This window comes from Xenopus laevis, chromosome 4S (genome assembly GCF_017654675.1).
Source record: "Xenopus laevis strain J_2021 chromosome 4S, Xenopus_laevis_v10.1, whole genome shotgun sequence".
In the NCBI taxonomy this organism is placed as follows: Eukaryota; Metazoa; Chordata; class Amphibia; order Anura; family Pipidae; genus Xenopus; species Xenopus laevis.
Genome location: NC_054378.1, coordinates 79,266,182 through 79,292,687, shown reverse-complemented (window position 1 = coordinate 79,292,687; position 26,506 = coordinate 79,266,182). Strand labels below are relative to the sequence as shown.

The following is a 26,506-nucleotide window of genomic DNA, read 5'->3' as shown; positions in this document are numbered from 1 at the left end:
CCAATGGCACATACTACTAGAAAAGTATATTATTATGAAAATGGTTTATTTACATGAAGCAGGGTTTTACATATGAGCTGTTTTATGCGATATCTTTTTATAGAGACCTACATTGTTTGGGGGGTATAGTTTTCCTTTAAGCGTTTTATACTGGAATGGTGTGCTTGAGGAACCAATGAAAATCAACATCTCTCTCTTTGCACAACAAAATGCAGAACTTAAAATAAACAAAGTCACAGAACCCTCCCGTGTGTGACTTAAGGACACGATTGTGGGAACAAAGAATTAGACATGGGCCTTTTTTTAAATACAGAATCCATTTTATTGTAGGCATTAACAATAATAAAATATCGAATTTCCTTAATGGTTTAAAAACCAACTTTTTTTTTTAACCATAAAATCCCTGGATGTTGAAGAAGAGAAAGATTCATGAGGTGAGAGAAACAAGAGGAAGAGATGAGCAAGAAAACAAGGACAGACAATAAATAAATAATAAAAACCACTGAACATGGACAGATTTCTCTCATTTCAGTCAGACAGCAGGCACAGTTTCTCAACACCCTTGAATTAGCCCTTTAGAAAAATGTTGGTCTCCATTGCAGAGAGGGAAGAAGGGTCCTATGATGCAGCTACATAAGCACTTTTCACTGTTGGAGGCCACCAAGTAGCAATGCACCGTAGTGTCACCAACCAGTGAAAATGCCAATAAATGGGATGTGCGTGTGTGTGAATGGACATTTTGTGTAACTGTTTGGGTCCCAGACAGGCTGGTAACTCCTCTAGCCATAACAGGGAATGCCAACAGATTGGTAAACATTAACCACCTGTAAAACATCAACCAGTAGGTTGTATTGTCCCTTACCAGGCCTAATAGCAACTGTAATTAAACAACCCTGATCTATCTAATGGAAGGACAGGACAGTTAGAAGTTTTTAATAGATGATTAGATTCTCCTTCAATATTCTGACACACACACACACACAACTGTGCATAGGAACAGCTCAATCACACAACTTTTATAGCACAGAGAACAATGTGCTGGCTTATACATATGCATTTATACTGAAGCAGTGAACTGTACGTAGCATCTGTTTTTATACACAAAAAGCTTTTTTTGTTCCAAAAACATTGTTAGTCACAACAAAACTGCAGAGCACACTTCTTCTGCTGTGTTAACAGTTACCAACCATGAAAGCACTGTCTGAATTGCCTACATTCAATCTCTGCACGGTGACATTTAAGGTTGTTGTTCACCTTCCAACAACTAGTTGGTTTCAGATTGTTCACCAGAAATCATGACTTTTTCCAATTACTTTGTATTTTCTATATGTGACAGTTTTTCTCATACTGAAGTGTAAAGTTTCATTTTTCACCTTCTGAAGCAGCTCTGGGAGGTGGGGGTCCTCGACAACTGTTCTAAATTGATACATTTAGTTGATACATTTGTTATCTTTGTCCCTGCTGAGCAGAATCCTTGAGTTTCATTAAGGGCAACACCAGACGTGGCGTTTTTACGTTGTGTTTTTAAAAAAAGCTCCGTTGGGCATAAATACGCATAAACTGCACCACCACTGAAACTATTGGAAAACACACTACGATAATTCTCACAGGGTGCTTGCAAGTTGAAATCCGCTACAGGACACCAATATTGGCGTTTTTCAGCAGAAACGCCAATACGTCAAGAAACTACCAAATCATTAGACTATGAGATCTGCAAGTTTATGTAAATATGCAGTGTATTTTAAAGATGGCGTCCAAATTCTCGCGAGATGAATGCCGCATATACGTTTTTACAGCGTATTAGGCAGGTGACGTAATTACGTTGCATTTACATTTCTAGCCAGCAGAATTATGGGGAGCGAGAACAATGAGAAGTGCATTTTGGGAAAAGAAACCTTGAAAAACGCATGTTGGTGGTTGCGTGTGGTTTGAGTGGCGTATTTACACTCAACGGAGCTTTTTTAAAAATGCAACGTAAAAACGCCACGTCTGGCCTTTCCCTAAAGGCAATTGTTAGAATTGATACAATAGTTGCTAATACTCCAGAGATGCTGCTGAGAAATGTATCAACTCAATGTTGCAAAATTGTAACAGTTCAGAGTCTGCGCCTGAATTACTGAGCTGCCAGACTGAAACACCAGAGACAGGGACATTCAACTTTAAACTTAGATTTTGGAAAAAACGGTAAAAACGTAAAAATGGAAAGTAATTAAAAAATGTCTTCATTTCTACCGAACAATCTGAAAACAATTGAACTAAAATAAAGTGTTTGGAAGGTGAACAACCCCTTTAAGCATTGCCCTTTTCCCTAGTGCTCGGTAGTACCAGGATATTACTGGTCCCTGCAAGACATTTCAGATCCATTCTAGTCCTACTCTCTCAATAGCTGCAAGGGAAATGGCTGCTCAGCAATCTCAAACAACACTGACAGGACTCCAGACATAACTGTTAAAATGTAACATCCTAAAGTGACACAGGGGGCCCACAATCTACAAGACATACATTTCTCCAGCATGTTCTCACTGCTTCACACAATGCATGTACCCAGCGTCATGTCATCTGCTTTGTGGCCAGTTTAGATGATCGCCCCTGAAATAAAAACATATAGGCTACTGGGGAAAATACTACAGGGGTAATTTGAGATTCTGATTTGTACAGCGACGTTCCCATTCCCTCTTAGACGGCATAAAGTGATTCATAGTATAGATGTGAACTGTATAATTACATTTTACAATCAAAATATACATATATACACATCTGTAAACTCCAAAACATTTCTTAAAAAAAAAAAATACATTCTAAAACTGATTGAATTGGGATATGTTACAGAGGCCTCGAGAAATGTTCTGACCCCTTCCAAACTTACATTGTGCTATCTTAGTGTTCTTATTTAGCCTTGAGGAAAGTGTCTCTAGGTCTTTCTAGGAATAAGAGGAGTAGGAGAGAGTGTCTCCGGTACTGCTGTTTCTTGCTGCAGTGCAACTGCCAATTGCATGGATTCCGGGAATATGTACATCACTCTTTCAGCTCTCCGTAGTCTTTTATATGAGTCCCGCTTATTGAAAGATAAACACAAATAAAAAACATGAACCTTTTTCCTTTCAATAAAAAACGATATGTACTACATATTAACTTCCCTGTGGTACTTTACACAAGTGCTCTGTACAGAGCATAAACAAATTCACCCTATATACAGCGCGGTATGGCTAATAAGCTTCCATATCGCTAAAAGGCATGGATAGGTAGGATTTTCCCATACATATTTATATTGCAGAGGACTTCACTACACTTGTCTTTTGGTTTAGCAGCACTGAATTCCAGAGATGGCACCGAGTCCCGACTTGAGATTAACAACTGCTGTTCTTAAATTCTCCATTTTCAGTGATTGACAGCTTGGTAGGATTGGTTGGCGAGATTCCATTGCGCACCTGGGAGTTATAGCGCTCCTTGACCTGTGTGAGAGCGCTCATCAGACGCGTGTTGGCTGCATCCAGTGATATGATCCTCTTCTCCTGCAAGGGATGACAGCTATTTAATATACATCTCAAGTGCTTAGCCCAATTTCTTCTATGCAAAATGAACGCCTTCACTGTTTACTCTTGTGCATCACTTGCTGCTGTCATTTCCTAGTAATGTTTAAGAGCGATCTTTTATGTATCACACAAGTCTGTATTCATCCATTCAAATCTGGCTACATACATGGCTATGGATACATAGTCAGGCATGCTTAAAGGGGAACTATCGTGAAAATGAATTGAAATACGATTAATTAAAAATTCTGTACCATTTCTGAAATGTTCAAGTTTATCTTCACTACTCCTGCTGTGTAGACATGGGGGAGCCATGCAAAGCTTAAAAAAGGAGAAAGGGCACAGGATACACAGCAGATAACAGATTAGCTCTGTAGTATACAATGGAATTCTTCAGAACTTATCTTTTATCTGCCATGTGCTCTGTGCTTGACAGCATGGCTACACAGCAGCTTGTTTATATAAACTATAATTGTGATTTTAAAGCAAACACACCAGTTTTACCAGTGCAGTGCAACACTACTTTAGGGTAAGGTAACACCTGGAGATTCGGGGAGATTTAGTCGCCTGGCAACTAATCTGCTCTTCTTTGAGGCGACTAATCTCCCCAAACTGCTTCCCCCTGAAAAAACGCCTGCGGCATGGCACTCGTGGCGCTTCGTTTTCCTAAGTCGCAACTTCAGACGACTTTGGAAAACAAAGCGCCGCGAGTGCCATGCCGCAGGCGGTTTTTCATTGTAGTAGGCGAAAGACAGGGGGAAGCAGCTCGAGGAAATTAGTAGCCCCCAAAGAAGAGGCGATTAGTCACCGGGCGACTAAATCTCCCCAAATCTCCAGGTGTGACATTACCCTTATAGTGTTTTTCCTTTAAAACAGTTTCATTGTTTGGTGTTACGGTTCGTTTAGAAAACGGTATCACTATCAGAGTCTCCATTAGGGCTGGCTTTAGAGTTATGACATACTAGTCCCCAACCTTTTGTACCCATGAGCCACATTCAAACATATAAAGACTTGGGGAGCAACACAAGCATGCATACAGTTCCTGGGAGTGCCAAATAAGAGCTCTTGGTAACCGCTATGTGGACTGGCAGCCTACAGGAGGCTCCATTTGGCAGTACACCTGGTTTTTATGCAACCAAAACTTGCCTCCAAGCCAGGAATTAAAAAAATAAGCACCTGCTTTGAGGCCACTGAGAGCAACATCCAAGGGGTTGGTGAGCAACATGTTGCTCACGAGCCACTGGTTGGGGATGACTGCTCTAGGGAGTAATAGCAAGTGGCTCTTGGCAGGTAATTTCCATCTGAAAAGCATTTTTGGCAGCTAATCCCTAGATAGGGCAGTCAGTTGTGGCTATAACTCGTAGCATTCCAAAGACAGGCATGCTGGGAGTTATTGGGTAGCAAAAGCTGAAGGTGACTGGTTGAACATGCTTGATGTTATTTTTATCTAAAGCTGGGATATCCCTCTTCTATTGCTTTGGAACACCCCAAATGTCTTTATCTGTACTGTTCCAGACTGTAGAAATGGCATCATAACATGATCATGTAAGAGGCTAAAATGAACAAAGCAGGACCTAATGTGAAGAGAATCGCTCTGAAACATTATAATTATTGTTGAACAGTGACAGACCTGTGATGCAGCTCACATTGCAGAAGTGCACAAATATGACACCAGAGTTTGCAAATACGGAAATGAGAAAACACACAGCTGTGGACCTATGACAATTCACAGTAGCTTCGTCACTTAGGGAGTTAGAATATGCTACAGGGCATTGTAATTGCAACAACTTAATCTGTGTTTGGGCTAAAGGGTGTATCAAAGGTCTAAAGGTATTACGGTGTAGGTCATAATATTCACAAGTGCTGCTACACGACACAGATTAATAAGCACAAGTCATTGTTTCATTTTGCACAGAAGCCAAGGAACTACTAACTCTGTGGGAAAGATCTTCATTGTGAAGATTTGTAGGAAAACAAAAAATCCTATAAAATAACAAAAGTAACTGATGACCTTGAAGTGCTGGCAAGGGAGGGCACACAGCAACACTGGAGTGAGGCAGCCAAAAGCTTGTATAGAGGCATGGGGGACAGGATAGTGGTGAAGGAATGCACAAAAACATAAGAGGCACTGTTCCAAACCCCATTCCAGCTCACAGGGCGAGGGAGGGGAAAGCTCGTCACTCCTTACTGACCAATATACTAGCTATTATCCCAGGCATGGCACAGAGGCAACAAAAGGTTCCACAATCACAACACCCTCCTGAAACAGCCTGGGAACAAATCATAATTACTAAAAAATACACCCTCTTGGAAAAGATAATGGGTAAACTTGGGCCTATACTAACCACCCGGTTTGACTATAACAAACTTGCACCAGAGGAAGGATCTGTGTGGTCCGAAACATGTAGTGCTTCAATAAAAAACTACATTTTTTCACACTGGAAGGCTCTCCAGACCTTTTCATTATACAGTATATGATACTGCTGTGAAGATGGCTACTCTACTAATCTGTTGAAGAGCCTGATCTCTGATCTTTTGGAGGATCGGTTGTGGAAATTTTCAATTGTATAATAAACTAGTATAGAATCTTCAATAAAACAAAGCAGATTGCATTCAGGAGGGCAAGCCCCTAGATTGTGAATCTTTTTATAGCTAAATTAAAGGCACAGTAAACATGAACATGTGCCAGTGTATATCTGGGGCACAATACTGTTTGGTCAATGGGGTACAATCACCCAGATACTGTGTGCCTATATCACTCTCCAGGAGCTCATGCTCTTAAATATGTGAAGTGAATCACTTTCACACACTACAAAGCACTAGTCGCTGAACTATAAATAAATACTATATGTATATGTATAAAGCAGAATATGGAAAATGACTTGTATCTTACTTTTCATGCAGTAAGCATAGCTGGCAAGTGAACACTGCAGGAATGAAGACTGAACAGGGCAAGATGACTTGCAATCAATATATATATATAATGACAAGAGCAAGGTCACATTCCCCTGCACTACATCCATTTACACTCTCCAGCTTGTATTTGGCAAGCACTGGCATGCTGGGTTTTATGCCAATTTTGATTTAAAGCATTTGCTTCTCCTGGAAGGCTTGGACACATAAAAACAAAATAAGTGGTGCCAGGGAAAGAGACAATATCATGCATCTAAGAATATCACAGACATATGGGCATTATGATATATGACTTCAGTGGTAACAGTGAACGTCATGTGGCATCGGGTGCATTGAATGGGCTGGTAAATAAAAGATGGCTTCTTATGGAAGCTTTACACTACAGAGACTATGAAGATTTTCATTCATCCAGGTCATGGTATATCTAATATAAGTGATTATAAAACAACTGGACTTGCTGAGTAATTATTGAAGATGTTTCACTACTCATCCAAGCAGCTTCTTCAGTTTAATTGACTGGAGTTCAACTGAATGTATTAATTAGTAATCAGCCTTATATGGTGACATTTACTATATATTCTATGTGCACTGTATACTGTGAGTTGGTCCCTCACGTCAGTAAGTGACAGCAGCACAGAGCATGTGCAGTGAAACAGGAGAAAAGAAGATGGGGAGCTACTGGGGCATATTTGGAGGCACAGATCTTTACTGCTAAAGGGCTGTGGTTGCCTTGGGCTGAACATAATGTATAACATTTCTAGCTACTTCTTTAGTAGTTAAGCTTTAGTTCTCTTTTAAATGTCTGCTGAAGGATTACAGGTGGGAGATTTGAAGTTTGTCAAACTTCACACTTGCAAGATGTAAACCTCCTAGGACCCATCTGAATGCTGTGATTCAACAGCATCTGTAAGTGTAAATTCTCAGACAAGCCTGGCTCATACCCATCTATCAGAGAGAACAATTCACTAACCAAAACAAATTATATACACAGAATGTCTTCCCTCTTTATAAGTATCTCCTAGTGGAATGGAAGGAGCTGGAATGTGTAGGAGATCAGTGTTCTAGCCAGGCTGATTACACTGCTTAACTATAAGGTGCACTTGGTTTACTTGCCTGTTTGCGTTAAAATCCCATTAATGACCTGTAATTTAACATAGTTGTATGAGACTAACATGAGAGATAAATTCAGGAAGCTACTGCTGTGGGAGAAAGTCGATTCAACAGTCTCAGTAGTTTATTCTCTGTCTTTTAAAGAGAAGAGAGAGATGAGTCTGACTGGACACCAAGAATCATATTTCCATGTATACATACCAGTAGGCACTGTCATTTTGCTTGCTCACTGCAGGAACATATACAACAGAGGGCAATAACAGCAGTAATCATATAGATTTTGTTATGGTTTCTAAAAAGCATGCATCTGCAAAGCCATTTCTTTACTAAATTATAATAATGTAAATGGGCAATAAGAAATGACCTGCTGATGTGCTCCATACTTGTCTATAATAATATAATCTACACCATAATTGTATTTTCAAAACGTGCAGCACAGATATAGAGCCTTGTCATGTATGTATTTGTCAGCCCTGAAAGAAAACACAGACATACCTGTGCATCAATGATTTTTTGCTTTGCATCAATGACAGCTTGCATCTCAGCATGGTCTTTTTTCAACTCCTCTTCTACAGCTATTAACCTGCAGGGAATCAGGGTGGGACATGTTAGTGGGAAACCACAGTTAGGGACACTATTTTACTGATGTATGTCATTGCCTTCTGACTTACCTGCTGATGACACTTTTCATTTGGCTGTCCTTCTCTTCCTGCTGACGACGCAACCTCTCCTCACTGTCCTCCAGTCGACATTTGTACTCCATTAAAAGCTTCTGCATTTGTTGCTCTTGCACCAAGAGACGCCTTTCATATTCCTCTAGCCGCCGACTTGAAATTTTCAATCGCTCTTTCAGTTTTGCAATCTCTTGCTCATACTGAGAGAGGAAGATATACAAGTTTTATTTAGGAGCATGACTCCACATTAGGCCTAGGCACAGAGCTGTAATAACACTGATCCTGTATTCAGACTCGACTGCTTCAGATTAAAAGGTTCACTAAAGTTTTAATCCTCAACCTGAAAAGCAATGTTTATTTGCTCACCTTCTCTGCAGGTTTAGATTCATCTTTGTTTTGGTCTGTGGTTTCATCCTCATCTTCATATTGACCATTATAAAGCACCCAGGCTGCTGTCCGTTCTACTGGAGACATTGTCGTGGAGTCCACAGGTGACTGCACCTTTAAGTCATAAATTTTAAAAACAAATAAATTGCTTTGTTCAAAGCACTGACATAAATATTTTGTTTTTCCACTTGATATAGTAAATGTATCAATGTAAGTGTTAGAGGACAGCTGGAAACCCAAAAATATACTAATAACCCAACCATCATCAATCAGTGTACAAAACTTGTACTGTTTTATACTGTATTGATCCAAAACTACAGGCTTTTCTGATTGACATCCAATGAGGTTTGAAAAAGTAGCAACCAAACTAGGAAGAAAATCTTGAAGGCTGATGACCAAACCGAACCTTTGATGCAGGTCCTGTACAACCTGCCCAGGCTCCCTCTATGTAACCTAATAATCATACTACTGACAGAATGTGGTTAATTATGCACCATGTCTTCTCAACCACCTATCAGATTTATGGCAGTAAAATAAAACAATAATCTTGACAAACAAAGCTCAGTGAACTTCATAAATTACACTCAGCGGAAGAAGCATATTTTGGTAGCACATTGTAGACAATGTTTGTTCCAGGCTGCACAAAACTAGTCTATCACTAATATTCTGCACATTCCTTGAAAAAAACAACACATGTAGTACATATGTAAGGCACAAGATGGCGTTTAGCTGATACAATTCAAGATTCACTGCATTTGCATACCTAAAAGCTTTCAGTGGACATTATGTACTTAGAAATTGCATTTCCTGTCAGCAAAGGATATTTGTGAACAATACATTTAAGAACGCCAAAAACATTTTGGCGAATATTACAGTTCCATATTTATACAGTGTTCTCACCTGCTGCGTCTGCTGACGGTGAATTGCTCGTAGTTTGGGTACAGGGCTCTCTCGAGATGATGTGGATTGCTGTCTGGAACTATTTCCATTCTGCACTGGCTCCACAAGCATATTATTGGAGATCCCAGACATGCTTTCTGCACTACGCAATGAGGCACTGTGAGGTATTGACTGGGGAGCTTTTGCTCGCGCTCCAAGAGCAGCCTGGTCCGTTTTACGGATCTGAGCTTGTCCGGTGCTGTTTTGCCTCGGCAGTGCTATGGGAATTGGCCTCTCAGGCATGGTATGTATCCTTGTAAACTCCTCACTCTGAGTGCTCCTCTTTGTGAAATCTTCCATACTACTGTTACTGGGCCCACTGAGAATAAACTCTTCACTATTAGTCTGGCTTCGAGAGCTGGCAGTGCTTAAATTTTCAAGGCTGGAGTCCACAGACGCTTTGGGCATTACAGGTGGTGGGTTGTTCAGATGATATACAGGATTTTGGAAAGATAGGGGTTGTAGGCTGCTTTGCTGTGTCAAAGCTGGATGTAAGGGCTTTCTCACTTGTGGGGCGCTCTGAGGCATGCCCTGGTTTTCACGTAGCTGTTTGATGGTAGCTATATGTGCAATAGATAACTGGCTGCCAGTAAAACGTAAGGGAGGTTCTTGGACAACTGAGAAACGGTCAGCATGACTAACATTGGAGTCTTGTAGATCCATCAAAGACACACTACGTCCATTGGGTAAGACATTCTCTCTTTCGTCTTTGTCAGAAAATGACATACTCTGTGTTGATGCTTGCTGAACTAGCAGTAACGTTTTCCCCCTAAAGTAACTTTCTGGGTTTTCAATTGTTGGAGACCTGAACCTTTGTATATCACTGTGGAGAGATAAAAATCCTTCTATAATTTTAGATACCACAGTCTTCGCCAAAGTATCAAATATATCTGCTAAAAGCTCAAACCAAGGCAAGCTACAGTATATGAATATTATACAGCTTTTAAGTATGCCAATGCTATAGCTAGAGAAAGGCATTACTCTTTAAATCTGAATGTCAATAAAGATGGCACGGAATTGCAAACAGATTTGTTCAAAAGAAAAAAAGATGGCACTGAGTGCATTCAAAATAACTAAAATATGGCAGAAAAAAAGGAGAATAATATGACATCAATGTAAGTGTTCTCAAGATCACAACACATTTCAGCAAAAGGAAACTTCTTTAGAGAAAAATATGAGCAGAGTCCATTTAAGAGAACCCAATATATTATATAGAATACAGAGATGAAACATCCAATGAACAAGAGGTATCACAGTTGTATAGTTATGGGTATTTATCCTGACAATTTTTCTGTCCATATTTGACCAGAGGAAAAATACCTTGAAGAAGGGATGGCAATGTACCTCTACATGCTTATAATAAACACTTGACTTTGATTTAAATAGTCATCATGGTCAAACCTATGGATTACCAGTACTTTATTCACCTGACAATTTAACCTGGAAAAAGAGTTAATATATGTAGGCAACATGGTTTTCAGAGCTGGAGACTGTACCTGTCTGCTGGATCCTCAAAAATCTTCTGGAGTCCTGATGAAAGGCTTCCACTTACATTGGGTGTGGAACTATGTTCACTGAAACGTCTTAGCTGCTGTTGGATTGGAGTAGGGTTGGTCAGTGACTTGGTGATGTCAGCTAGAATACGTGGAAGTGGTCCCAGTTTCTCAACGGTCGCCTGTAGGAAGGAATTTTCACCCTGATTGGATAATATGTGTGGCAACATCCACCATTGTGATGGGGAAAGCCAGGAAAGGTTCGGAGGGCAGGAATATTTTTTTGCATGAATGTGTGAGCGCATGGCATGAGCGCAGAACCAAATTATTGACCACGATGTGACGGATGAAGGACACGGGGAGCAGCCAGGCATCAGGGTAGGAAGGGGAAGGGAGAAAAGGAAATAGAGAAGAAATTAGGATTGGGCAAAACCAGAAGGAGAATAATTAATTTAAACATGCTGAACTGAACTAAATCTACAGCCATTCCAAAGGAAAACCATCATGCAAAAGCAAACAAATAATAGGAAATAGAAAGTAGGAGGGTGGTGCATATTGTTTGCAATCATAGGATGCAGTTGTAATTGGTATAGAAAGAAGCATGCTTCCATTCCAGAGACAGGGAAGAGAGAGGTAATTAGTGGTACTAGGAGATTAGTTAAACAGAATTAGCCTATATCCATCACTGGTCTATCACTGAGGGCCAATGCAGCCCACATACACTGGGCAATGAATTGAACCCAACAGAATGGTTCTAGGAATCACACATCACTCGGGAAATAGGATGGGACGGGTAGTTACCAAACACAGAGCAGCAAGACTGTAAACCACACACAGAAGCACTCCATAAAAACCATAGTGAGTATTAAAGGGCACACACACTTACCAGTACTTGGCACAATAAAAAGTCATTAAGAAGTTAAAAATAAAACTGCAACACTTTCTTTAACTGTACTTAGGGCAGATTTATCAAAGTGTGAGGTTAAAATTCACCACAATAAAACTCACTCAATTTCTATTCATTCCTATGGGATTTTTAAAAGCATATTTATCAAATGGTGAACTCCATTGCTAAATATGATTCTAAAAATACCATAAGAATGAATAGAACATGGGTGAGTTTTTCTGTGGTGAGCTCTAATCTCACATTTTTATAAATCTGCCCTTTAATCTAGGGTAAAAAAACAAGACCCTTTTACATAAAAGAACCAACTGTAACACTCACTGATAGATATCTGTAATACACGTACAGTTTGGAAACAAACAGGCTGAGGAGATTAAATAGAAATGAATGTTACTTTATTGTCCTTTTATATAAAAACACCTCGTAGTCTATCTTTAGTTAGTTTGTAACTCCTGACTTTTATGGGGAATGTTATGTTTGCCTGTTTTAACTACAGTAGTTTGCCCTTTACATATACAATCATCAACCAGAATGTACAGAAGTGCTGTCCTGGTATTTTAACACTGGGATGAAGGTATCTCCAGTTAAATATGACTTATTGTGCTTGAACTGGAAGTTTGCAGATGGGCTAGAATTTCCAGGGACATAGCCTGGGGCAATCTTTCTGCACTCTAGTAACCAAATGTGTAGTATCATAAATAAATATGTGATCTGGGAAACATCATTGGTCAAAGGGCCCAATCTGCTTAACTGCATAATGGTTAAAGCACTAAACAGCTTTATTCCATTTTGGTGCATCACATTAGGGATGTTTAATGTGCTACAGCAGTTGTGCAACTACTCAGTGCTTAGTCTGTTACATGGCTTTAGAGCTTGCACTCTAAACAGCACACAGGCTGCAGGTTTCAATTTGCAAATTGTACTAGTGTTCATCAGCTATCTACTTGGAATAGTTAAGTATCCCCTTTCTTATTGTTGTTATCGGACACTCTTCCATCATCTTGGTCAATATGAATTGATTTTGTCTGTCACGGTTTAGAAAAAGGTTTTAGAAAAAAGTTTTAGAAACTGCAGAAAATCAGAGGTTTGCACATATATTGATTTCCAATTTGCAGCTAAATCCTTCCAAATGAGAAGATGTGCAGAAGAAACAACTGGTGGAACAACAGAAATAACACAGGGTATCAAACTATTTCCAAAGCCCTCAGATCAAGTAAAGTGCTCAGGGACAGTAGATCAAAATGCTTTCTACAGAGAACACAACAAGAAACAGATCACAAAAATAATCTACATTGCAATTGTATCACCATTCCTCTACTCTAATACATCATACGTGTGCATAAAGGAAGCAGTAAAATATTATACCTATATATAGCAAAGGAGAAGAATGCATGGTCGATCACTCAGTAAGTCATATTAGTCAGTGAGAAAGCTAACACAACTCATAAAACAGCAAAAAGCAGATATCATGAAAATGGAGCTTGACACCCTACTTGCCTTTATTTATTTTTAGTTGACTAGTTTAGTTAATGACTTTATTCTAACAATAAAGGTATTTGTAATACTGTAAATATGTTGATACAGCAGATGGCAGGGGACCAAAAATCCTGGTCCTGGAGTCTAGAGGGTGTTAGCAGCTACAGGTGAGAGCAAGTTGTTTGGTACAGGCTTGGCACCAAATTGGCCACTTTGTATCTTCTTAATCTATCTATAGTTTCCTGGAATGATTCAACTGCCTAAGCTGATGGAGGATTGCGGCTCATTGGCCATAGTTTAATTGCCTTTAAATCACTACGGAAACTTGTATGTCGACGTCGAACAGAATCATTTGCTCTTTAGAATTTTACCTTATCCAGCTGTGACACCACCTCCCACAAAAGGCTGTGCAGCACAGAGAGCTCTCGGCCAAGGTCTATGTAACCCTCAAATCCAGGGGTGTTCGAAATGGTGTCTGGATTGGAAATGTCTTGTAAGAATCTTTTCATTCCACCCCACTCGTGCTCCAAAAAGTCATTCATAAAGGCCATGTATTCTTCTTTATTACCAAACCTGTAATAAAAAGATTTGGAAGAAGAATACTTACATAAATTCAATAAAGGTATAAAATATATTACAATAATTTTTTTCACGGATCTAGCAGCAATAGCTTAACTATGATAACTTTTAACAAGCACCAACTGAATTTCATGACCATCTGTTGGGATCCCTATCAAGCTGTATAATGATCCTACTCATGTGTAACAGAAATAATTGCACACAGACCCATGTACTAGTAATCCAGTTACATGATGGTAGCTTAAATTCAGTGTATAGTCATAGGTAACCCACTGACTCCTCAGCAAGAAATCCAAATATTCAACCCATGTTTGGGCAGCTTAAAAACACGCAGACATGATCACTTATAAACAGCTTTTTCTGGATTCAATTTACATTGCATTTGAAAGCATCTTGAACTAAATGGGTGACCTAATTATTTAATAGGTCTGATGTACCGGGAAACATCTTGTAGTGTCCAAATGCATAAAGTGGAAGTACAGACAAGAGGAGTAAGGCCTCTAATTTGGCACAGTTTCAAGATGCGCATCTGAAACCAATGTAAAAGTGCATATGTGCTCAAGAGTACTTATTCAGGGTTATCAACTAAATGATGTGGGACAATAATCTAAAAACCCTATGTTCTTAAGACCACATGGCAATTTGGGCAACAGCCCAGTCCTTTATTCAACTTTCTATTATCTAATTTCATTATAAAGTACATTTAAAAGCAGTAATGCCAGATTTATTCACGCTTTACACCTACTTGGCAAAGTTGGCAAGATTTTGGATGACCTTGGCAATGAGTGTTAGAGTTCTGGAGGTGCGATCATCGGGATACTCCTGCATTAGCCCAAAGAGGCTGGGAGACATAATTGCTGGACAAAGGAAGCGAAGAAAGAGTGATGCACTGATCAGTCGCTCGCTGATACCCTGCTTTCCCCGGTTTATGCATTGCTGTTTCCAAGAAGCAAACACTTCCTTCAGCTCTCTGGGAAAAACACTGCAAAATGCATGGGAATATATTTAGCGATATGGAAAATTAATGATGGAATCCACTCCCACACACCATTTTATACAAATATAGTTGAATATAATGAAAATTAGGAAGCAGTCTCCAGTTTTTATTAAGAATAAAACAAAACAAAACAAAAATCCCTGACAAAATGGCACCATGGCACCTATGTCTTGGTGTTTTTTTTCCCGTTATATACAAACAAATCTTTTTTTAAAATTTTTTGCCGTTACTGGTCCTTTAATACATATCACTACACTTTCTTACATTCCTAATGTTTATGTTAGTTTGAGATTCTTTTCCTGTAAAAATAAAAAAAAAGTTTCATAAACTACCACAGTACCCATCTTTACCCAAACTAGACTAACAAGGCTGAAAACACATATAACCAGTGATGATTAACTAGATTGAAAGGGAAAATAAACCCCATTTTCACATGAGCTTAATCAGTTGGGGTTCGGTTAATGTGCTTAAAATATGCAATGTTTCGAGGCCTTGGATTATTGAGAATGACCCACTAGAAATATTATGTATAACTGGCGATACTTACAGCATGCGTTTTTTTTATTGCCATTTTGGGGCGACATGATAAAACTCACCAGTATGAATTGATTATCTTGCAGAAGGCTAGCTCACAGCACATTTTTAAGTTGCTCTGGTGGTCGGATAGCTCACTTGAGGAACATTTGCTGGGATCCACCTCACAGTTCTCATCTGACTCATATAGTGCCTTGATAAACTCCCCTGGGGCAATGAAAGAGGAAATTAGCGATGGAAAATGAATATGGGCAAAGCAAGGTGAAGAATATTATCAAAACAATAAACCCCACTCAATGTGGTATGTTTAAAAAATAGGTGTAGTAAGGTGTACTACAAATGCATTACTATTGTAGGCAGCCAGGGAAAAACAGTCTAAACAAGGAATTTCTTTATTTATATTCCCTTAACTAGTAATGTAAAAGGGACTCGACTTTGCTGTGTATTCACATTAAGAGAATCAGCCACAGTGCTCGGCAGGGGTATGTTAACATTCGTGTACCCGCTGCTATATGTGTCTATGAAGATCGCCTTAGCAACGTTAAACAACAATTTCTAAGTCCAAATGCAAATGGTAAAAACTCATACATAAGTAAGAACAAATAATTATAATACACTTTTTTTGTGACATCCATCCACCTTACCAAGAGCATCATGAAGGTATTTCTGTCCAACCAGCTTCAGATACTCCTCAATGGCTTTAGTTGCAAGTGTGTTTTCCCTGAAGATCAAGACATCGTGATCCCCACACCGCTCCACCTCTGACATCACCAGATCTGCAAGGAAGTCCTGTAAGGTTAATGGAAACTGTTACTACATAATAATATTATGTATATTATTTAGCCAGATGTGGAAAAAAACAGAGCTAACAATTTTTTTTTACTGTGCATAAGGTGGGAAAGAAGTCAGTGATGTCCGACTGTCACTGTATATTTTTCTGCTCAGATGAATAGTACCTTAATTATTTAAACAAACAAGCAATTAAAAAATAGTTCATACTAGAGCTAGAAATACACAGATACATGTAAATATGTAAAGTAGCTTTTTCATACATAGCACATTTTCATTCATGCTTTTTAACCTGCCTAACTACTAGTTGATCCAGAGGAAGGCAAAAAAAACATCTGAAGTCTCTCCAATTTGCCTGAGAGGGAGAAAAAATGTTTTCCTGACTCCAAAATGGCAATCAGACTAGTCCCTGGATCAACTTGAGCTATGGTTCTATGAGCTATCTTTCATAATCCTGCATTCCCTCACTTGCTAAAAAGCCATCCAACCCCATTCTAAAGCTATCTAATGTATCAGCCTGTATTGTATAGTCCAAGAAAATAAACCACAAGGTCATATATTGTATATAGGAAAAGTACTAGTAAAGTAATAGTAAAACTAGTTAAACACAGATTTTTCAGTGATTGTGGCTGACTTAATAGGGACTTGTGGTAATCCCCACCAGGGCTGGAACTAGGGTGCAACAAAGGGGGTAGGTGGGTGCTGAGCGCGTACCTCTTTGCCTACCCCTAGTTTGGCTTTCTGAGTCTGCCTCATTGGCTGTTGATGCACAATGGCTGCTCTGTGCTCCTCACCATAGCTTATCACTTCCATTGCATATCGTAACCCCTCCACCACCCCGCTTCTCAGTAGCCATTCCCTGCACTCATCACTTCATTGTGACTGTAGGAGAGGGATGATCAAAGGTGGGGGGGGGGCATGCCTTGGGTGACATGGACGCTGGGCCTGGCACTGATTCCCATTGTTTTGAAACTGCATTTCTGTAACCAGCCCTGGAAAATCACAGTTCTACCTGCAAATGTGAGTTCTGCGGCATTATGGCTGTAATTAGAACATATTTTAACTCCTGGAACTTTCTAGAGATGAGGATATTACCAAAGAGACAAAATAACAAGTAGTTATGAGAAATACGAATATCTGAGCTCCCTGACTATTATTATATATTTATAAAGCATCAACATATTCCACAGTACTGTAAAATAGAAAGGTGCATATATTATGCAAACTGGATACAGATAGTGTCCCTTAAATGCATTATCCAAGAGATTTTCAGACTTCTTGTTCTCAGGACCACTGCTTCTATAACATCATCCTGTTTAACCCCTTATAACTTATACAAATGTGAGAGGCAGACATGTTGTAGCAGTCACTAGACAATCTGCTCTGTTCCGACTCATTAAACTAGGGAGCAGATGTTGGCATAGTGTTTTGATCACCATGTTTCTTCCTGAGAGGGCCAAGATGAGCAAAACAACATGCATGCCAATATCATATAATAGAGGTAGATTTTATTTGCTCAAATTAATATTTTTACATCATTTACTTGAATATTAAGCCCTTGCCATATACAAGTAATTTAGGGATTGCCTGTTTAAAAATGTAGCAGATGACAACATAGATTACGGTCCTGCTCGTCTGACCCTGGGCTGGAGGAGGCTCCATTGTTCCATAGGCTGCAGACATTTTGATGTGTAATTGGTGTATGGAAGGATCACACAGCTTCCAGCCCAGAAGAAAACAGAGCAGAGTTTGCACTTTTCTTTCCCATTCCCCAACTGCAGGTACTGCTTCACTGGGGATAGCATGGGGGTATTTATAACCAGAAAAATGTAGGTGCCTAATCTATAATATGGACACATTGCTATGGATTTTTATAAGAACATGTCAGCATACCTACCAACATTTTGGAAATAGAAAGAGGGGAAAAAAAGATTTGCTGTGCGGAGGGAGGCAGATTTTTCTGCCACGCCTGTTTTTGGGGCCACTCACCCTAATTACCATGTTCATTTTACAAAAATTGGCAGGTTATGAAAGTTTGAACACATTTCTGTGGTTTTTATGTGTTATTACAGTTTTGCTGATGAAGGTGAATTGCCCTTTAAACTGCAAGTCACAGTTTCCACATAAGACTTGCTTATCTTAAATTATTACAATTGTTTTTTTTGCTCATCTTAAATTGCTACAGAAGTAATAATTTGCACAAAAGTGCACCTGACGCATATTCTGGGCTCTCTTCCAAAAGCCAGTTAAGTTAGAAACATTGTATCTTTTTCTGGCTGCTGGTATGTACACCCAAAACAAGACAGAGCTGAGAATTTGTTTTAGTGCATTTAATACACAAGAGTTTGTAAGTCAGAAAAGCAAAATCAAGAGTGTCAGCTCAATAGTATTGTGGCGTTGCTGTATAACAACGGCCAGCAGATACTGCATCTTTAACTATCCTTCCTGTAATATCTGCGCAACAGAGATGTTTTGCGTGTTATCTTTCAGATGTAGGTACACTAGGGAGAGCTCGAATATAGCAGTGTGGCTATGGAAACATGAAACTGGTATGCTCAGCTATTTGCAAACAAATCTATGCTTGTAAAAAAAAGTCTGGTGGAACTGATGATGTGCTTCTCACGATGAGCATGTGCTGTCACTTTGTGCCTCCAACAAAATGAAATGTGAATAACATGATTTAAGGTAATTAACTAAAAACGGACATCAAGTAAGTATGAAAGTACACGTATACAAAGCTTTCAAATGATACAATAAAAAAAGAAATTTTGTGTAAGGGTGCCCAGACTTTAGCAACATGGACTGTAATGTAATTGCACTGCAGCCAAACAAAAGACATATTGATATACTTCAATGAACACCGCCCCCTCTTCCCAAGCCATAATGTTTAAATTCTGAATAATGAAGGGTACACCGGGCTAATGATAACCAGCTCAATATCCATGTGATAAAGGTTTCATTCTATTTATGTTCTTTTAGTGGCTAACCAAATTTGCTTTTATTCTAAATACAGACTTAAGCAAATGGTAGACCAGATGTTTTCTATGCTGGAGTAAATGAGATCTGCCTATTATTGAAGTACAGGTTAACAAAAAAAAAAATCAGCCCGCATCTGATCCGCATCCGACTCTAACCTACTGAAGTCACCAAAGGGCTGGGCACATAGGCGCAAGTCTACAAATATCAATGGCTGGAGACAAAAACTGGGCACTGTAAGGAAACCTGCATTTTCTGCACCAGCAGAGAAAACATATTGTCTCCCATTAGCCTTAGATCCAGTTTGTTTTATCAATTTTTTTTTTAAATCATACCCTCTATATAATTAGAAACTGTAATGGGTATACAGTGAATACTGGTCCTTGGTAGGCAAATTGTCTCACGCTCTCTGCAAGGTGCCTGTTCCCAACTACAAAAACAACTTATCCAAGCAAATTTCAATCAGTTTACAATCCTATTGCTGGGCTGAACTTCTAGCTCTAAGATTTATTCAGCACAGAGAAAGCTGCTCCTTGCACCATTCATTCATTTGCTTCGTTTGAATGACCAAAACACACGATTGTACTGCAAACAACAAGCAGACAGAATTTACTGTTGCCAAGTCTGTGGCCCCCAAAATGAGTCTCTCTGGGAGCACTGCATGCTTAATGGGCCCCTATGCATACATGCTGCACCAGGGCATTTATAATGTCACACTGGGAAGTCATACCACCATTCATCATCATCACTTATTTTTATAGCACCAGTACGTTTTTAAGGGTTCAGGTTAGTTATAGCGAGACACCTGCGATTTGGTGCATCCCTACTCCTTGGGGCATGAGATTAATGAACCACAACAATAAAAGTTGGAGTTCTCACTGATCCAGTGACACTGTAGCAGATCTATTCCAGAAAGAAAACGTGATTGCTGTGTGGCATCCACAGGAGTTCTGCCTATGCTTTTGAACACATATGGTGGGATTGTATGCTACCATACTGCTTTCTGTTATGTGATAAAAGTATCAAAAATGCATATTTAGAAATAGTGGAATGTCTGCTCAGTTTGATCAGCAATTATCTCCCTAACACTGGCATTGCTGTTTTACACAGAAGAATTGCCAAACACAGTTTCCATTATTATCCAGTATTAGGCAGTATAAGATCTGTTTCAAGTAAAACCATTTAATTGCAGTGACATTCATTTATGTAAGCATACATACATGTGAATTAAAGTTGATTGCAAAGAATGGACAACTGTTTAACACCACCCAAGGTAACTTTTTTTAGAATGCAAATAAATATTCATTGACAGCACTCCAATTTCTTTAAAACCGCCTTTAATAATTTGCAGTTATTTTCACAGCAACACGATGCAACGTTTTGAGTGGCACTCCACTCTTTATCAACTTTTTTTTAGAACAAGGAACAATCCTCTTCTGGGTTAGTTATGAAAATCATGGGCACAAAAACCTTTGACCTGAAAAGAACTTCTGGGTAACACATTTAATTACCATTCTGCAAATAGGAAGTACGTGGGACCAGGTATTTTGTTTGCTGCACCCAGTTAGTGATTAGTAGGACTGTAGCTAATTATATGGATTTTATTTCTGCCTGTTGCAATACTCGCTTCAAAACAATCATTATAATATATTATATAAATAAGTATAAATATATTGAGTATAAGTGTCATGTGGTGAGAGACACAGTAGGAAGGAGAATGCTGCCTTTATAGAGATTATAATCTAGTCTTATTTCTAAAACTAAAGTCACACAAGCAACTCAGATGCTAAATTGCCCTCCTGCATGGTAGAAGCATGTGAACATTCAAGACATAAGGTCCCACAATTCAGACCAGTTTTGTGTTACCATGGGAGTAGTGGGAAAACTGCTTAACATTGTGAAATCCTACAAGGGTTAAACCATGATCAAAATTAAATGTTGTTCTATTAGGTAAATAGATGCTTGGCACATCCTTATATAGCTCTCTCTATAAAATCCATTGATACAATGCCTTTCGGAAGACATATTACCACGAAAGGTGTAGAATGCTTGCTTGGTTATTCTAATGAACCATAACCCCAGAAAGTAAACAGTAATTTTATAATAGTCTTACCTTTGCTCTGCCAGTACTCTGCAAGATGTGCACTAAAGCACATGCCATCTCTTCCTTATTTCTGACACTGATGACTGGTTCCAGGACTGAGCATAACATAGTGTAATTAATTGTGATAAATTCTGCAAACTCCTTGTATTGCTCCATGGGTAAAATGGTAATAGTCTGGTAACGGGACTTTATACGTATGGAAGGACCAACAGTCTTGCCTTTGTTTGCAGTAGGGGTGCTAACTGGGTACCATTTCTCCACAAACTGCCTCCCAGTTACACTTATCATAGGAATATTCACTAGACCAACATAATTGTTTTTATCTTTTTTTTTCTTCTTTTCAACATCCTTGTAGATGTGAACTGTGATGTTGTGCAGGGAGGGTAAACCATAAAACTCAAAATATTCCCCCCAAAATATGTTGTCTGCTTTTGTCTTGCTTGTGGTTCGAGCAAAGAGAGTATCGTCCAGACAAAGTTCACAGAAGTACTTCTTCTTAGGAGCCAGGTCCTTGGCCTCAATGATCCACAGCCGTAGTACATTCTCTGCCCGGCGACAGTTATCCTGGAAAAGGGGTAATAGAGATCATATTTCAGAAACTCATATTTGTTCATAAAGTTTTAAAGAATATCTTTTTATGCCTTAAAATGGAGAACAGATTGTTAGCACAGGAAACTAATTATAAAAAAAATAAATAAATTTGTAAATTTAATCAAGAAAGTGACATAACTGCCAAATAAATATATTAGGAAATAATATGATGTACCTGTGGGTTTTGAAACATTGGCTTAAAACTATCAGGATCAAAGCACAGAGATGAATATTGGATACCAGTGCCTATACTATGTAGGTTAAAATCATGTATTTTCTGTTCTTTATTGAGAAATGCTTTGCTCTCTGCTAGTGCAAATAGTATTGTGCTCTAGAGATGTTCTTGAGGCATTTTGCCATCTGAAAAAAATATATGCTATTACTGCCTTTTACCTTGTTTGGTTGAACAGTTCGACGAAGATTTTCCATCCACTTATCTCTCTCTGCTGCAGATGAGCAGCTGAAACATTTACTGCCACTGGAATAGGTGACCTGGGGAGGGTACAACAAGCAAGGAGAAAGCAAAGATCAGAAACCTGATAAGAAGACATTTCTCACATTTTTGTGACGCAAGAGTACATTTTTGTTACCTCAAAACAGAAATCTTGCCCCAATATGCTGCTGTGGAGTGGTTTTACAAGAATTTTATCTTCAGTTCCCAAGTCCAGGGCCTCAACCGCACTTCCTGGGCTCAGCAAAGATTCATGGGAACGAGATTCTTTCAGTTTAGGTAACCCGCGAGACCTGCAGAAGAAGGAGATTGTCATTAAATAGGTGTATAAGTACTGTAATAAATACCTTATATAAATTCAATGTGCAGAGCTCCTTCCTAGCAGGTTTTTAACTCTATACATTAAAAAACCCATAAAATAATATCATAGAATTACAAACTGAGAAAATGAATGTGCCGAAAAATTTAAAAACACCAAGAAAAGTCACTTATAATTTACACAAGTCATGCTTTCAGACCATGAAATATCCAGCTACAAGCAAACTATGCCCAATGAAAGAACATTTGTATCAGTGAGAAAGGTTAGAAACAGTTTATAAAACTGCAAGAGGAACCAAACACATGAGAAAAGGCAAACGATAATATAAATGACTGTTCAGTTTGCCCGAAGATCCTTCTTGAAATACACGGTACTGGTTGTTTAGTAACAGCTGTAGCTAATAACAAAACAGAATGGCACTTACATGAAGCAGTTATACAGCCACCTTGCAGTGCATGTCCAAATCATACTTCTACCTCATCTCATAAGCTCCGCCCTGCAATGTGGCTCACAAAGGTCATGGGTCATATGTCAGCAATGTAATTGGCCACAAAGCATGTCATGGAGTCGATCCAGGTATTTTATCTGGGAATATAGTTGCCTTCCAGGTTCCCAGCCTGTGCATCAGAGTATATTGAATTCCAGTCATTGTGCATTTATAATGCCACACGATCGCCTGGCATTAAACCGGCTCTCACATAGCAAGTTCTTTATCCTTCCTCTCCTTTCCAACATCCCGCCCCTCAGGTAGCACAAGCACAAGTCCCGGTGTGCCCAGCCTGCTCCACTCTGGGCCTGTTGCTATGACAATGCACCTATAAGAAGATTACAGCTCGCAGGCAATCAGGGAGAAGCTGCAGCCACACTGGCTCAAAGAGCATTCTCTGTAAACATGGCAAAGGTGACCTTCCCTTCCATAAACCAAACTTGATCAAGGAGAAGCCTAAAATGGAAGGGGGAAGCGTCAAGCCCTGCACACTATGGTCTCCAGAGGGATAGATCAGCGACATTTAATGCGTCAAACCTCCTGCCAGTATTTCCACTGGGAGAAATTACCATCTCCCACCCTTTACAAACATCTGCTTATTTCCTCCGAACATTATCCCTAAGTCATCTCAGGCTGTGACAATCTGCCTTCATCTATGCAGCAATAAAGGAATTTAAAGGGGGGAAGAGAAGGAATGTGAAGGGTGGGTGAAATACAATTCCCCTGTTCAATACTTAATGAGGCTATAAAGACAACTATTAACCACTTGGCTACCACAAAGGACTGCTAATACTGAAATGAAATGCTCAGTTAAATCGTCAATTTCAATAAAGATCATTCATCACTTCTTAACTTGCACCCAGCGAGAGATCAGACAAGACCCCTGGGCCCTCCAAAGAGAGCTAAAGTAAGGCCCAGTAATGATGGATTATGCAGCAATTCAGTATAATCAGTGAAGCTATTGGAAAATTGAGCAGCGCTTAACTGCCCCTGCAAGGGGTGAGATAATCCCAGGAAAGGAGGATTACAGTAAACAGACACATCAAGCGGGGGGGGGGGGGTTTGGTATAATAAGGGAAACTATATAAAAGGCAGATAGCTGTGAAGGGGATGTTGGGAGATGTAGTTAATACATTTAACAATACATTTTTACAAAACAAAACCATGGGCCTAATAGTGACATTTCAAATAAAAACGCCTAAAATTGCACATGCTTTAATAGGCTTTCATTTGCCTGAAACCTGTCCAGTCTGTTTTAGCCAGGTTACATTAAGGGGCAGATTTATCAAATGTCGAGGTGAATTTTCGAGGTCACAAAATTCAAATTTCGAGCTATCTTTTGTGTACTTTGATTAGGGAATAGTCCAAATTAGATTTTATTCTGAAAAAAAATCAAATATCAAAATTTATCATGTAATGTCTCTTTAAAAATTCGACGTCGACCATTCGCCATCTAAAACTTGCCGAATCACTGTTTTGGAGTCAATTGGTGGAAAAATCAATGTTTTTTTTGGGAAAAGCTTTGAATCAAATTTCTACGTTTTTAATTCAGCTGGATACGGACCTATTCGATCAAAAACGGACCTATTCGACCCAAAAAAAACTTTGACTTAATTTCGGTTGGACTTTCTGAATTAAAATTTCGAAGTTTTTTTCAATTCAAGATTCAACCCTTGATAAATCTGCCACTAAATGTATGTCGCATACATTTATGCCATCTAAAGGTGGCCATACACGGGCCGATAAAAGCTGCAGACAGACCAAGTCGGCAGCTTATTGGCCCGTGTATGCGGGGCCACCCGACGGGCTTCCCCGATCCCCCGTCCCGTCGGATCGCAGCCGCATCTGTTTGTTATAATCTGATCGTTGGGCCCTAGGGCCCACGATTGGATCAGCCCGATATTGCCCACCTCAAGGTGGGCATATCGGAGAGAGATCCGCACGTTTGGCGACATCGCCAAACGAGCGGATCCCTCCGTGTATGGCCACCTTAAGTGCGCCCAGTTCTCTTAACAATTCATATCTCACAAGATCTCCATTTTGCTTAAAGGCCAACTATAACCCTCATTTTTTGGCAGACAGTATTTATCTAACAGAACTATCTTTGTTTTCCTGGATTCTAAGACGTTGTTAAAACATGCATAAATTTCCACTATTTAATTGATATCTGACAACAATCTTCAAACCCCCCCCAAGCCCTTGTGCTCTGTCATAAACCCTATAACACAGTATCCACTTGTTTGGTGATATTTTGCAGATATGCCCTTGAGCCAAAGACTGGATCATATCTGCAGCTATGTAGGCCATCAGATCAAGGACCACATCAACATGCAGATGTAGTCCTCAATTTGATGGGAAAATCAAACCTGCCCGATTTACATCTGGCTGATTTTTGTCCAAAGATTGGCCAGGTAGGCCTGTTGAAGGGCCTCATACACAAGCAGATAAGCTGCAGAGTTGGTCTGCAGGGGCCAAATCAACAGCTTAAATCTTTAGTCTCATTAATAGTAATGCCAGTGGGGTGTTTTGCTATGCCTATCATGCAGGCAACAGAACACAGAAAATACTTTTCTATTGAAGAGAGTAGGGATTTTCATCTGTTTGATATCACATGAATATTCCAACTATAAGGTCATTTTCAGCTCTTGTTGCCTTAGCAGGAGACCTTTGATCAGGAAAAAACACCGTCTGCCATCCCTTCCTTATATGCTATCCTGGAACTATAGCAGAATGACCTAAAACAATTATTATCATCAATGTGTATTTATAAAGTGCTATAGCATTATGGAGACTTCTACATTAAATAAACAAATTGAATACAAATACTAATTAACACAGCAGGATAAAGAGGACCCTGCTCATTAGATTGTAAATATTTTTCAGGAATGTAACGTTCCCACTGCAAATCATGTAACTAACTTTCCAAAATGTCACAAGTAAAGAACACGGGTATTGTAACCAGGCTCTACTATATGCCCAGGAAGTTTCCATTCATGAGAAAATAGTAAAAGTCACAAAACTGGATATATTTCTCTAAGCCACAATAAAGGAAGGTTTAATTTAAGAAGAAGAGTGGAAAAAAATTAATGTTGCAGAATAACTCGCATCAAGATACAGCTGCTTTCAAAGCATTACAGAAATTACCAGTGTTTTCCGTACATCTTTAATGCTACATTAAGCTACTAGTTTGTAATATCACTTAGCAGTAAACCCAATAATAAAATTCATTCTTTTTCAACAAACAAGACAGCAA

General features: G+C 39.2%; 1 protein-coding gene across 9 annotated transcripts in view; it reads right to left on the bottom strand.

The window, feature by feature from the left end:
* Positions 1–298: 298 nt before the first annotated feature.
* rasal2.S (RAS protein activator like 2 S homeolog) overlaps positions 299–26,506 on the bottom strand; it is a 152,374-nt gene continuing 126,166 nt past the window's right edge. For 4 of the 9 annotated variants that reach the window (XM_018260952.2, XM_018260955.2, XM_018260957.2 and 1 more), the window contains 13 exons: positions 22,587–22,740; positions 22,390–22,488; positions 21,415–21,969; positions 16,181–16,325; positions 15,599–15,743; positions 14,751–14,987; positions 13,798–13,999; positions 11,050–11,249; positions 9,515–10,376; positions 8,594–8,728; positions 8,225–8,427; positions 8,049–8,136; positions 300–3,512 (listed from right to left, as the gene is read on the bottom strand). In XM_018260952.2, the coding sequence (XP_018116441.1) occupies positions 3,348–3,512; positions 8,049–8,136; positions 8,225–8,427; positions 8,594–8,728; positions 9,515–10,376; positions 11,050–11,249; positions 13,798–13,999; positions 14,751–14,987; positions 15,599–15,743; positions 16,181–16,325; positions 21,415–21,969; positions 22,390–22,488; positions 22,587–22,740 (3,190 nt within the window). In that variant the 3' untranslated portion in view covers positions 300–3,347. Of the gene's footprint in view, positions 3,513–7,556; positions 7,585–8,048; positions 8,137–8,224; positions 8,428–8,593; positions 8,729–9,514; positions 10,377–11,049; positions 11,250–13,797; positions 14,000–14,750; positions 14,988–15,598; positions 15,744–16,180; positions 16,326–21,414; positions 21,970–22,389; positions 22,489–22,586; positions 22,741–26,506 lie in introns of all 9 variants that reach the window. The other 5 variants (XM_041561503.1, XM_041561501.1, XM_041561504.1 and 2 more) reach the window with 4 other exon arrangements.